The sequence below is a fragment of the Eutrigla gurnardus genome, assembly GCF_963514095.1.
Source record: "Eutrigla gurnardus genome assembly, chromosome: 1".
Lineage (NCBI taxonomy): Eukaryota > Metazoa > Chordata > Actinopteri > Perciformes > Triglidae > Eutrigla > Eutrigla gurnardus.
In genome coordinates, this window is record NC_139915.1 from 6,140,191 (window position 1) to 6,153,341 (window position 13,151).

A 13,151-nucleotide genomic window follows, 5' to 3' on the forward strand; every position below is an offset into this window, starting at 1 on the left:
TGAGCAAGACTACTCCCCGTGAACGCTCCAGTGGGCTATTCAGCTCTCAGTGGATGGGAATAAATACGGCTCAATATGTAAAGAACAATCGCAGATGAATGAGCTCAAGGTCATGGAAAACAGCGCTGTCTATTTAGCTCATTCCGACTGGCTCACTATGAAGGCAGGTACATGCATACATTTTTCCAAGGGGCCACTCAGGAGCCCTTTATGTACCGCAAACATCTAATTTCCATTTTCACCGTGGCGGCAAACAATGTTCCCGTCTCTCCTAGTCAGTGCATTTCAAAATGAACATATTTGGGAGCCACGTGAGTCATGCACAACGCCGCTGCCCACGTCTGTGTGTGGGGGCTGATGAGTAATCCAGCATGGGCCGAGGCGGGAGGCGAGCCTTTGAAGCTAAGTCTCAGCGGAGGGGGGGGAAACATTGAAGCACAGACCAGGTTAATGACATCTAATGCAGAGACGAGCGAGTTTGATCCCATTCAAGGTTTCAGTGTCTTAATGCAATATTAAAGGATAGTGGCTCATTAATATAGCCTGACTGAACGCAAAGGGACTTATTCCGCAGCAGAGTGGCTGCAAGAGCACGAAGGCAGTGACGTAAACCTGGCCCCGGGCCGTATGAACAACAAAGGTTGCGTGTAATTCTTACGTAAAGTGTATCAGTGGACTGAGGTCACGACTGTCAGCTGTACCAAGGGTCAGATAGCAGCCAAACCAAGTCACTCAACCCACCGCCGAGCTAACTATTTGTGGATTTGTTTGATTGACAGAAAAGAACCTTCTGCTGAGCCACAAGATGGTTGACTGAGACTCAACTACACAGTCAAAGGCAATGCAGATGATTGACAGCAGCTCAGCAAAGTCATCAGACAGCCATCGCTATATTTAGGTGGCAGGTGTTTGGAAATGCAGCTCGACATGAAAAGCAACATATTCAAAAGGAGCAAATTTCCCATAAGACATCTGCCTACACTGGTTAGTGTTATTAAACAAAGACTCTGCCTCCTTCCTCGCACTCGCTCATAAAACTGCTGGGAGGGGTGAACTCGGTACTGCTGCCCTGGTATCTGCCAGTCATAAACATGAAGTCAAATTGTGCTCAACAAGACCTGATAATAAAGCTAAATTTAGCATTTTGTGTCTGACAACAATTCATATATGCTACTACTTTCTCCTGCTTATCAAAACAGGAATAGGAACCTGAAAACCTGCTTTTGGGAGTTGGTTGAGGGCCAATGTACGAGCCAGTGGGTCCCCGCCAGGCAGCAACTTCTGTCAAAGTGAAGCCAACGCTGAAGTGCCTTAAACTTAAATTATCTCTGCTGGCCATCAGGGGGCGACTCCTGGTTGCAAAAAGAAGTATGATTGCACAGACGTCTGTGAGAAAATGACCTTACTTTCGCACTTGATTTATTATCTCAGTAAACATTGTGTTTCTTCAAAATTGCATTATGTTCATTTCATTAAATGGTCCATTTAGAGTCCAATAGACGAGAAAGCAGAGTATGCTTTAGGCTACCTTATGATTGACTGATCACTACGGAGCTAGCACACCATCGCTACCACCAATGAACCAATGCAATTAGCTACTAAGATAACTTCAGTCACTGCTGTTAACTAGTTGCAAAAATCCAAGATGGCCATGGCCAAAATGCCAAACTCGAACCGTAGTCCACAAACCAATGGGTGCCATCATGATGACCGTGTCCACTTATACAGTCCATAGTCTATGGTCCATGCCCAACAAGAGGAAGAAGAGGCATATTGCAGACAGTAGAAGTAGGATTGAACTGCTACTGAACTTTGTGTTGATTTGAATGGCGGTGATTCGAGACGTTGCACTGCAGCCTTGGGGCATCCATTTACATCACATCCACTTCCCTAATATCCGATCTTAGTTGGCTAGAGATATCCCCCAGAGGGTAGCTTGGGGGAGACGGAGGAGACCAACTATCAGTGACCTTGCTGGCGGAGCCGTTTTCTCTTTTTGTCATCTTCGTTATCAGCAAACTTGGTGTTACAGAATGTGTTTAGTTGTGTGCAGTGACAGGATGTGTCGAGAGATGGGGGACGGATATAATGCCAGCGTTAACCAGCGTTTCATCAGTGCATCCCAAAAGGGGTGAGACTGGCTGAGAGTGAAGGGAGGACTGACTGACTGGTTTTTAACACGCTGACTTTGAAGCTGTGATGTTTTGTCTTCTTGGCGCCGTGGCTGTTGTTCATCACTGTGCGCCCTCTGAGTCCTGTCTGATGGGTGTCCCATAAATGGTACACCAGTACTCCAGATCTGCCATCTGCCCTGAAAAAATGCCTACATCCCCCAGGACAGATTAAAGGTAGAAATATTTATTTTCATACACAGGTTTTACAGAGCCAGTCCTCTGGCACTTCTTCAGTAATAAAAACAATGACACAGTTGAAAATTAGTCAGCTGGGTAACACTGGCACCAGGCGGCAACCTCAAGAAGCTAAAGCTGAAGAGCCTTAAACTTGCATTACTCCTGCTGTCCATCAGGGGGCAACTCTTATTGCAAAAACTCAATGAGAAAATGATTCAACTTCTCACTTGATTTATTATCTCAGTGAACATTATAAACATGAGTTTATGGTTTCAATCTGTAATTTGAAGTCTTCTTCAGTACAGCATGATGGGAATTGTCCGTGTTTTCATCTTAGCACTTTAACCCTTTCACGATGTGTTTTTTAGTTGAAAGTCGACTCCATGAAAGTTCATTGTTTGTTCAGCTAAAATGTCTTATTCAGTGTTCGATTGTACATAACAATTGCTCTCCAGTCACTCTCGTGTCCAACATGGCAACAGCCAAAAATGCTGATGTCTACAAACCAAAGAGTGACGTTCACGTTTCCTTCATCGATTCTGATGAGCAGGGAGGCCAAGTGCAGTCCAAGGCACAGGTTAGAGTCATAAGTTATCCTCCTAATAATTTACCTGCTACAGGAAACCTCCTTAAAAGTGTTGAGACAAGGGAAAAAGTAACAAAAATAACAGCCAAGCAGAGAACAAGGAAAAGGAGTATCTGCACTGAAGCAAAGCAGGGATATTGGTGACACCAATCTCAAGAATAATTATAGTTTAGTTGATTATCACAATCATTATATTCCGCACAATAACGAGGATAGCCATAATCATGCAATAATGCAACATCTATCCCATTATCACAGTTTCCACACAAAGCAACCTCTAAAAAAGCAGCGCTGAAGTAAAACCACCAATCGGCACAGGAACACATCAGCCGCTGAAGCAAAGTGAAACAAACGTGAAAGGGTCATGCGTCGCCCTGAGTGCTCTTCACGTTAGACCCTCAAGAACGCGGCGGACTCGTCCATATCCACAACGAGCTTTCATACATGAATTTTTGTGTTTTTGCCTTCCGTTTGCGAACATGTGTGCTCACCGACAGCTTGCTTTGCTGCGGCTGTGTGATTATACATGTCTGTTCACATGTGAGTTGCCACGATGCATCAACTTAATTAATGCGAATGTGCTCGGATCAGCCCGGAGTCATTCCTGCCCACGGTAGAGAGGCTGTTACATCACACGCCTCACACAGGAACACACACGTAGCTATTCGGAGACATTTTCCTGCCTGGATATGTGATATAATGTTCTCCTTGTAATATCCAAGACAAATCCCAGTCCATTTGTTGTACTTGGTGAGCCATTCCTGCCTCTTTTTTTTTTTTTTTCATTTTATTTTCCTGTGCAGAGAGCAGCTTCAGTGGGGTAGTGGAGCTGCAGCTGCTGACTTCTGGCTGCATCCATTAACTCCTGTGTTTCTAGGAGGCTCTGGCTAACATCCCTGCACGGGCCTTTCAGCCCTCATCTGTGTCTCTCCTCCACTGCCCTCTGTGCCAGGCTGCAGGAATGAAGCACAGACGGTGTGTGTGGTCCCCCCCCCACCTCCCCATTGGTGCACAAGGGCACTTGGTGGGCATTCTGAGTGCTCAGAGCTTTTCAAAAGTTAATCTTGGTGTCTGAAAAAAAACATGATCAACATCACACAAGCCTTTGAAATAATCCAGTCCAGACACATGTTTACACATGTTGCTGAAGGAGTGAGTTGATGTGCTCTTTGACCCCAAGGCAACCTTTAAATTAAGAACATCCTCCTACGACCCCCCCCCAAAAAAATCCAAGAATGGAGCCGAGAACGTAGAGTTGTGACAAGCCTTTGACTGCACGGTTTTATTTGCAGTCTCCGAGGCATTTCGTGAACCTTAACATTACTCACGGTTGGCTGCAGTTCCTCAAGTGTCACAACAGTTTATGGTCTGTCCTCCGTGGATGCTCGCTAAGTCGCCAAAACAAAGCCTCGGTCGTTTGTGAGGGTGGGAACCTCGAGACTGGAACACTCATTTTCATTTCTGCCACAGAAAATGTTCAGACGTCTTCTCATCAGTTTATCATTCCATCGCTACGACTGTCACGCCGAGCGTTCGCCAATCTGTACAGTGTAACTCTACAGTCAAGTCTTGTTTGCTTGCGTTTTTACAGAACTTTGTTTCTACACAGTATTAATCCTTACTTAAACAAACCTGCGTGTAATCACTAGTTTCTAGTGGTCTTCTGTGTACGGGTTCATGGTCCTGTAAAGTTGAGCACTGCTGCTAAAAATGGCGCACAAGGTCGTTGTCTGCTCAGCCACCCAGCCTGCTGCTCATCCATAACAAGTGATAACAAACACCTACTTCTGAATGACGGCAAGCATGACAAGCCTTCGGTGTCAGACCGTCGCTGTGACTCATACGTGAGGATTCATGGAAGCTCACATCGTGTGCCAGGCCCCGGCCCGGCCGGCCGGCCTGTCAGGAGGCCGAGATTCTTTCAAGCTGAACCAACAAACTTTGCACACGAGCGTCTCCAAATGGCTGAACCTCAAAACCTTCAGATCCTAAAAAGTGACGTTCGTAAACCTGTTCATGTTTACCAATCCGACCAGTATGTGTTGCTGTGTACCGCAGGATGGGTGGACTCACGGTGGACTATTTTATCAGGTTTTTTCAATGTTGATTCCTGACATAATGATGGATGGGAGGTCTATTTCTGTGCCACTATTTAGTCACTACAGTTGGTTTATATCTAGCATGCTTTGAAATTTGAGTTATTGTAGCTTGTTTGCCTATAATGTTATTATATTAATTCATTATTGTGTTCTTGTTCTCATTTCCTGTTTTATTTTGTAATGTCCTTTCCTTTTACAAACCTCTCCCCTCTATTTTCAGGTGTCTTGACTTCCCCTTTAGACATTACTCCACTCTATCTTTACATAGCAAATCATGGTTTGCTGCTTTATTAACACTCTGAATTTCAAATTCAGCACCTGTAATATTTAAATTGAGTAATTTTATTTTCTTCTCTGATGCAGATTTATCTCGTTATTTTGTCGCAGGTTAAATGTTCCTCTATTTTGCTGCCATTGTCTGCTTTTTAAAGACAGCGAGGACGAACATGTAGGTTGGAAGGTTACTAAGCGGAGAGGAGTAGTATCATAATGGTGGCTCCCAGGGGCCGCGGGGCCCTTCACCCTCTCCTTATTGGGATGTGTGTTGGCACGGTGGCCCCCCCGCTGGCAACCAGCAGGCCAGGGGCCCGGGGCAGGGGGGAGGTGAAATGTCAAGAGCAAAATGCAAATCCATGTTGACAAGCGGCGCAGAAAACATGTTCTCTGCGACTCGGTGGAACCTTGATATTTCACAAAGTCAAATGAACATGTCAGCCAACACTGCAGGGCAACTATTGGGTTATTTAAAGAGGAGGTTCAGAAAGCAGGCCGGTGTTACATCACAGGCAGCAGGGACTGTTTACGTGCAGCTCAGCGGACAAGGCTCGCCTTTGTTGTGGCCGTTATCCTCCTCCTCCAGTCTCCCTCTGTCTGTGAGCCATCGCCGACTCTCAGAGTGAGGCTCCACGAGGGTGGGCCTGACCGAGGAGACACATACTGGCTCACGTTAGCGTGTCATTACATCACTGCTGCGCTCTCATCCTCCACGTCCGCTGTCGGGCCCGGTCCGGCGCTGTTATCTGTCTCCAACACCGAGCTCCTACATACACTATGTGGCTCACAGCATGAGCTCTGATTAGCAGCAGGACGCCATCAAGACTTAAGAAGAACCTCAAACTTTATCAAGTCGGGCTCCCGGTGCTGTTGAATGCTGTTAAAATGGAGATCATGGTGTGAGGATGATGAACATGTAACCTTGCTTCGCTGGTGGCTTTGCTAACCAGGAACTAGAGCAAACTTTTTTTTTTTTTTTTTTTTACTTCATGAATATCATAACACCCTCCACTCTGATAATGTGTATGTTTTGTGTTCAGTACAAATACTTCCTGTGCAGCTCTGCAAGAAAAAGCATGGAAATACACTTGAAATAAGATGCACTTTTCTTTGGAGAAATCACAAGTTAAAATGTCTAAAACGGTTCCACTGCACATATGTGTACTTGGATATCGTTTTTAAATAAATTGGAAATAAGTAAACCGATCCTGTGAGGGCTCAACTTCAAAGTCTATGTACTATACAGTATGTATCAAATGCAAAATATAATTTTTTTTACATAAAACAAGCATGAATAAGTCATGAGTTCATTATGCCTTCATTACATTTATATCTGTTCCTTGAGTAAAGCAGCCCCGATGCTCTCCCCGACTCCTGTTACGTATGAGGTCGTGCTCCCCTCTGTCTGGAAGTTTATGGATCGCCGCTGCGCTGATGAATTTATGGAGGTCATGCCTTTGTGCAGCTGAGAGTCAGAAGTCAGGAGAAACGTGACGTCAAGCGAGACGTGGCGGACAAAGCTGATGCTGTAAACATGTCGACTCTATAGGCTGCATGTGGCCAATGGGAGGAGTTCAGGCTGCTTAGACCTCCAACACCACTAACCCGCTGAGCACAAGGGCCTGAATGCCTGCAAGACAAAAACAAAAAGTGGCACCCACGCCTGAAAGGCTAACATCCTGCAAAAATAAATGTCCTCAAATAGAAGCTAATTGCAACAGGAAACTGCATATTTTTAGGCCGTTCAGCAAAGTGGCGAGCCGAGACAGAAAAAGGCATGTGACGCGGCCGAGTGATGCGAGTGTGTGAAAAGATCCGTCACTGAGGACACAGCCAGCTGCACATTGGCCTGATAATGTCAATATCATTTCCTTCATCTCCTGTCAGCTCGACTGCCGCCTCTCGTCACTGAAAAGACAGAAAAACAGAGAACTCCCACACAAACACAATGCTGGTGCTGGGGTTTTAGAAACTAACCAATCAGTGTCAGTAATTTGGGGGAGGCCACACTTCCCCCTGCAATCTCCTGCATCTCTGACAGGTCTTTAATTTAACTGCTTAACGCCTTTTCGGCAACTTTAGTCTTTGCTTTTCTTTCTAAACGATGGCTAAAAAGGTGTAAAACCTCCATTAAGGAGTAGTTTGAAATCCAGGAAAAGCAAACAACCCTCAATTCATGACTACCTTTGTTTAAGTCAAACTGAAATGAACGTTTTAGATCACATCCCATCTCATATTGTGCCGATTTATGAATATACACAGAAAAAAAATCCAATATATATTTGTCCCTAGAAAACAAATACATCAGCAACCAATAATATCATGACATCCATCTAATCAAATCTTTTCAACGATCAAATCAAACTCATGCATGTCCTGTTGCACACGGAAATATATATATTATGTATATCACGTTATGGAAAAAAATGACTCCCATCTGTCAACATGTACGAAGATGCCCTTGATCCATTTTTGCCATCTCCATCTGTCCCAGTTTAACTGACTGGCTTTACTGGTTGGTTTCCACATGGAAGTGGTCCATCTGTGCAAATACAAAGCAAAAACTATGATGCTTGGTAAAAAAAAAAAAACAGAGACCCGCCTCTTCCTGGTGAATCACGGGCCTCCAAGACATCTCCCATCATGTGACCCGGTGTGAGGACCCCTCCAGTCCAGCGGGGCGCTGTGCTCCTTTCCCCTCTCCGAGGACATTAACAGCTGAGCGGCCACACCTGAGCCTGATGTGGTTCCAAGTATAAAAGCTCACCACAGGAACATGGACCGCCCTTCTCTCCTCATCTGTTGACACAGCTGCTGTTTTATTTGCTTCAGACATATTCACACATCCACACATGCGTACACTACTGACCTTGCACATTTGCTCACATGGTTCATTTTGAGTCATTTGTGAAATCTATTTATGACTTTTAACTCGTCAGGTCTCATTTCAGCTGCAGCCTTTGAGCCAGGCAGCAACACCCAGCAACAGCACATGAAGCCAAGACTGGCTGCAAGTAAAAAAAATAAAAAAATAAAACATGACCTGACACCCCCACCACCACGCACCCTCATTCTGTCACACATGTAAATCTGTCAGGTCCAGACGACAATGCACATGTTAACTCCACGGAAACATGTGCAGCCCTCAGCATCCCCCCACAACCAAAAAAAAAAAAAAATGTGTTGGCGTAATCAGATTAATTCAGGACATAATTTGTTGCCGTTGAGTCTGCCTAGCCACCGTCACAGATCCATAACTTATCGAAAGCTGATTAACACATCAATCCTCCTGCTTGTGCCGACTAAGAACGCCGAGCTGTGCGGTTGTCAGGACCGCTTAAGTGTGAAGGGAAGACCGAGGCATCCAGACGTGAGAGCTGTGTATTAACGCTCACTCCTGTCACCACAATCCCTCATCACAGTGATACCTCTAGTTGGGCTTTACATTTTAAAATGAATCATTTTAATTCATCATATTTCATAAAATTACAAGGGTTTACTGTATTATGAATGGAGAAATGATATGGTCCTACGCAGATTGTCTGGAGGCGAGAGAGAATCTTCACACTGACTACCGTGTCCAGCTCTGACACAGTGTCCTTGAACAAGGCGTTGAAGATCATTAAAGGATGCAGCTGCCTCTGACCTTTGACCCCAGGAGAATCTCTAAATCTACTGTTTTCTAATCACGGACTGTACAAGAAGTGGACATCGTTACGTCCCTTTTGTTTGTGGACTACAGTTTTAAAACCTCGAGTTTGGGCATTTTGGCTTTTTGCAACCAGTGAAGGAAGTGACCATATTTGGACTGTGGAGGAGAGACGGGTGGATCTGATGAACACAAGCAGCAGAGCTTTACCACGAGCGGCAACCTCACTGGATCTGGATCCATCTGGCTTCTGGTGTGAAGCTGTTAACAAACTTAGCTTCATAATTCAAAGTCAACTTTACAGCTAAGTAAGTCATTTTAGCAGCTAATGGCATGGATAGCGTGATAGTGACGCCGCCGTGGCGAGTTGCCAATCACAAGGTAGTCTCACCCTAAAACACACCTTGCTTTGTCTTCTATTTACTAAATGAACATCATCAAGTGAGAAGTAGAGATGTTTTCTCATAGACTTCCATTCAATTATACTATTTTTTCCATCCAGAGTCGCCCCCTGATGGCCAGTAGAGAGAATCATTTGAGGCACTTCAGCCTTGGCTTCACTTCACAAACCGGAGGTTGCCACCTGCCAATTCATACTAACAAACTATTTAGTAGGCCAGGAAAATATTTGGTATGTCCCAAAACAGAGTCTGTCAAACGCAGTATGCCACAAATACACGGATGTCCTATACTTCATGAGGTCGCATTTTGCAGGATGCAAGCCAACATGCTTTTCAGGCCATTCTGACCCACAATCTGTGCAGCAGATATATGCGGGGTCAAAGCACAATGTCATGATGACGTAGTCTGGAGACAGTTCAGAGAGCACACACCCCAAGGAGACTTCCTTTTCACGGGGTTTCTCCACTGCCCTGTCCCCTTGAAGAGACCAGCAGCAGGTCTGGAGTCTATTTGCTCCAATGAGAAAAGTGAATGTGAACACAGATTATGACAGATTCTTTTGCTCTATAGTCACCAAAGAAAATATATCATACCGTCTTCACATGCAACATACAGTATATCCAGCACATTACAATGAACATACAATAAGGAACACAATGCTAATGTCTGATATCTTCAGTAAATCCTTCCCAAATGCAATTTAAACTGAGATTGAAGCTCCGTGTTGCTCCTTTTCAGCTCCCTTGGGAACTCAGACTGTATCGTGCCTTTTGGCAGTCAGGCGACGTCCAAAAACGTTCCCCCGATCGGCTAATGAGCAGTACTTTTTGCCAAAGAGCCGAGGAGACAAGGGAGGGGGAAGGGGACTCTGCAGCAGGCCGTCGCGTGCTGCCGTATAGCAGGATGGTAAACTGGAGCTGGCGTGATACGCCCTGACAGCAGCACAGTCTTGGCCATGAGCACAAACTGCCTTGCTTACGTAACTAGCCCATTGTCGCCACCCTGTCGCTGTCCTTAAAATTCATAGGAATCACTTTGAATAACGCTCCAAAACACTTGTTTGCAGCAGCAGAAGATGCAGAGTTTGAGTCAAAGTTGAAGACAAATCCAGTGAGACTAGAGGACCGCTGGTCTCATCTCACCCCGCCCTTTAAGTCGCACTGTGGGCGAGTGGACATCCTCCAGAGAGCAGAGGCGGCACAGTTGAACCCGGCTTGGTGTTAACCGCTCAGCTGACACGACACCGACACTCCTTCACACCTATAAAGGCTCTGCTGACACTTCACCACCTGTTCACGGCACTTCTGCTATCAAGAGATCACTGGAGGATTTATTTATAGTCGTGAGGAGACTGTGCTTTGAGATACACGTCTTTAGGGCATCAGCTCACTTTATCACTTCATGCAGTGCTTGATTGTTGCATCAACTTTTTTCTCTTTTCAGGATGTTTAATGGGATAAAATGGAGAAAAATCATCACAGCTTAAAAACAAAAAGACGCAAAATATGATGCAGTGGTGACGAATGTTCCATCATCACAAACTTCTAATAAAAGGCAGCTAAAAAAAGGAAATCTAGTTCAAATAAGTGTTTTTTTAATAGTTCTGTTCTATTAATGATTAAAAACATGTTGCAGTTTGAGCTGTTGGCATATGGACTGCATTTAAAAACCCGGATGGTGCTTTGAGCAAGGGACTTTTCTTAATCCAATACTCACGTGTGTCTGTACACTGAGTGGGTTCTTGATCACTGGGATCCTTCCTCCCGTCATGCTGGCCATGATGAAATCCCTTCATAGTGTCTCCACTGTAAGAATTTGGACACAAAATCTAGTGTTTGTGCAAAACTGTAATTTTCTTTCTCTCTCTCTCACACACACACACACACACACACACACACACACACACACACACACACACACACACACACACACACACACACACACACACACACACACACACACACACACACACACACACACACACACACACACACACACACACACACACACACACACACACACACACACACGGAGCTGTGCTTGTATGTCTCCAGACCATAAGCTCACACTTTCTCTAACTACATACACGCTGATACAATGATGCAGGTGTCTCCACACTGTTCAGATGGAATGATTTATTCATAATCATGATAGCATAACAAAACAATGAACATTGAAAGCACTGACAGTTGAACCCAAGGCCTCTCACACAGCATGCACCACCCAGACCCCAGCGTTCACAGAGACACTGAACATTCCTAACGCCGAGGCGACGCCCGGCTTCTGAAAGTCCTCCTATTTTATTCTCCGCCCAGTCAGTTTATTCCTTGTTCTTTTTTTTAAAATCCTTTAAATATATTTTTGATATAAAAACAAGCCCACGTAAGATGAATCAACCATGTTTGAGAACGGCCTTTCCTCCATGTTGCCCTCCCTTCCCAACAGTCCTCCGGCCTGTATTGGTTGGAGGACGAACACGATACTGGCCCTCAAATATTCTCTCTTCCTGTTCACGCTCTCTTCATGGACACGTTGAAGAAAAAAATCCCAGTTTGATAGGGTGATGATGGAGTTGGAGGAGATGGCACTAAAAAAAAAAGAAGAAGTGGTTTGATAACCTCCCTGAAAAAAAAGAAAGCAATAAAAAAAGATTTTATAAAAAAAGTAATAAAAAAAAAAGTAACTACAACAGTCGTGTTGAAAGACGTGTTGGAGGGAAGTCTGGAGCTCTGTAGACTGGAGGCACTTTAGCACAGAGCGAAGGCCCCACACCTGACACCACGCCGAGGGAAAGGAGGGAGGGGAGGGATGGAATGAGAGCTGGGCTGAATTCATGCAGAGTAACACGTTGATGCAGAGATCCAGGAATGATGGAGGGGGGAGAAGAAAGAGCACCTGACAAACGTGGAGGAAAAGGCCAGCCTCCCCTCCAGTTTATGCCATGTTCAGGAGAGGAGGGGAGGAAAAAACATAAGAAAGCAAAGGGGTCTTCCTGGTACAGGAAGAAGACAAACTTGGACCATAGAGAAGAGAGACAGAGAGAGTGAGTGAGCAGCGGCAGGTATAGAAGGAGGAAAGAGCAGTGGCCCATCGAGAGAAGAGGAAACTGTCTGGCAAAAGCTATACAACACAAACAGGAAAACAGTCCTTGTATGGAAGCAGAGGGCGGCCGGCGGACGCCTGAGGCCGGGGGAGGGGGCTTAGTGTGGCAGTCCCACAGGTCAGCAGGCTGTGCAGGCAGGAGGAAGGTGCCGTGGTCCCTCTTTTTCTCCTCCTCCTCCTCCTCCTCCCACTTTACAGCTGTGTCTCGCCCCCCTCCTCCCCCCCCATCGCCCCCTCCGGGTCTCCTCTTCACAGGTAGAGCTCCTTGGCTCTGATATGCTGCAGCTTCTCCCTCAGCATGCGGAAGGAGGGCCGCACGACAGAGTCCAGGGTCCAGCACTGCTTCATCAGGTCGTACACCACTGGCGGGCAGCCGTCGGGGGCGTCCATCTTGTATCCCTTCTCTACCCGGGGCACCACCTCTTTCAACGGCTGAGAGACGGAGCAAGGGGGAACATGTTGATTGATATCAGCTGGCACCACAGCATCCCACGCAAAAGGTTATTCCTCACAAATAACTAAATATGTCAATTTAACAAGCTGCGAAGCGTGCAGAAATAATTAAATTCATAATGCAGTACATAATGTGACACATTTTCATCACCTGCTCCAGCAGTCTTATGCCACAAATCTAATTATTTTGAGGTAATTTCACTAATCCTGCACAAAAAAAAAAATAGGATATACAC

The 13,151-nt window shown here is 45.4% G+C and overlaps 1 protein-coding gene across 1 annotated transcript in view; it reads right to left on the reverse strand.

Moving 5' to 3' along the window:
* Positions 1-11,461: 11,461 nt before the first annotated feature.
* Positions 11,462-13,151, reverse strand: part of cskl (c-src tyrosine kinase-like) — a 44,305-nt gene continuing 42,615 nt past the window's right edge. The window contains exon 13 of the mRNA XM_084016740.1: positions 11,462-12,894. Coding sequence (XP_083872866.1) covers positions 12,712-12,894 — 183 coding nt within the window. The 3' untranslated portion in view covers positions 11,462-12,711. The remainder of the gene's footprint in view (positions 12,895-13,151) is intronic.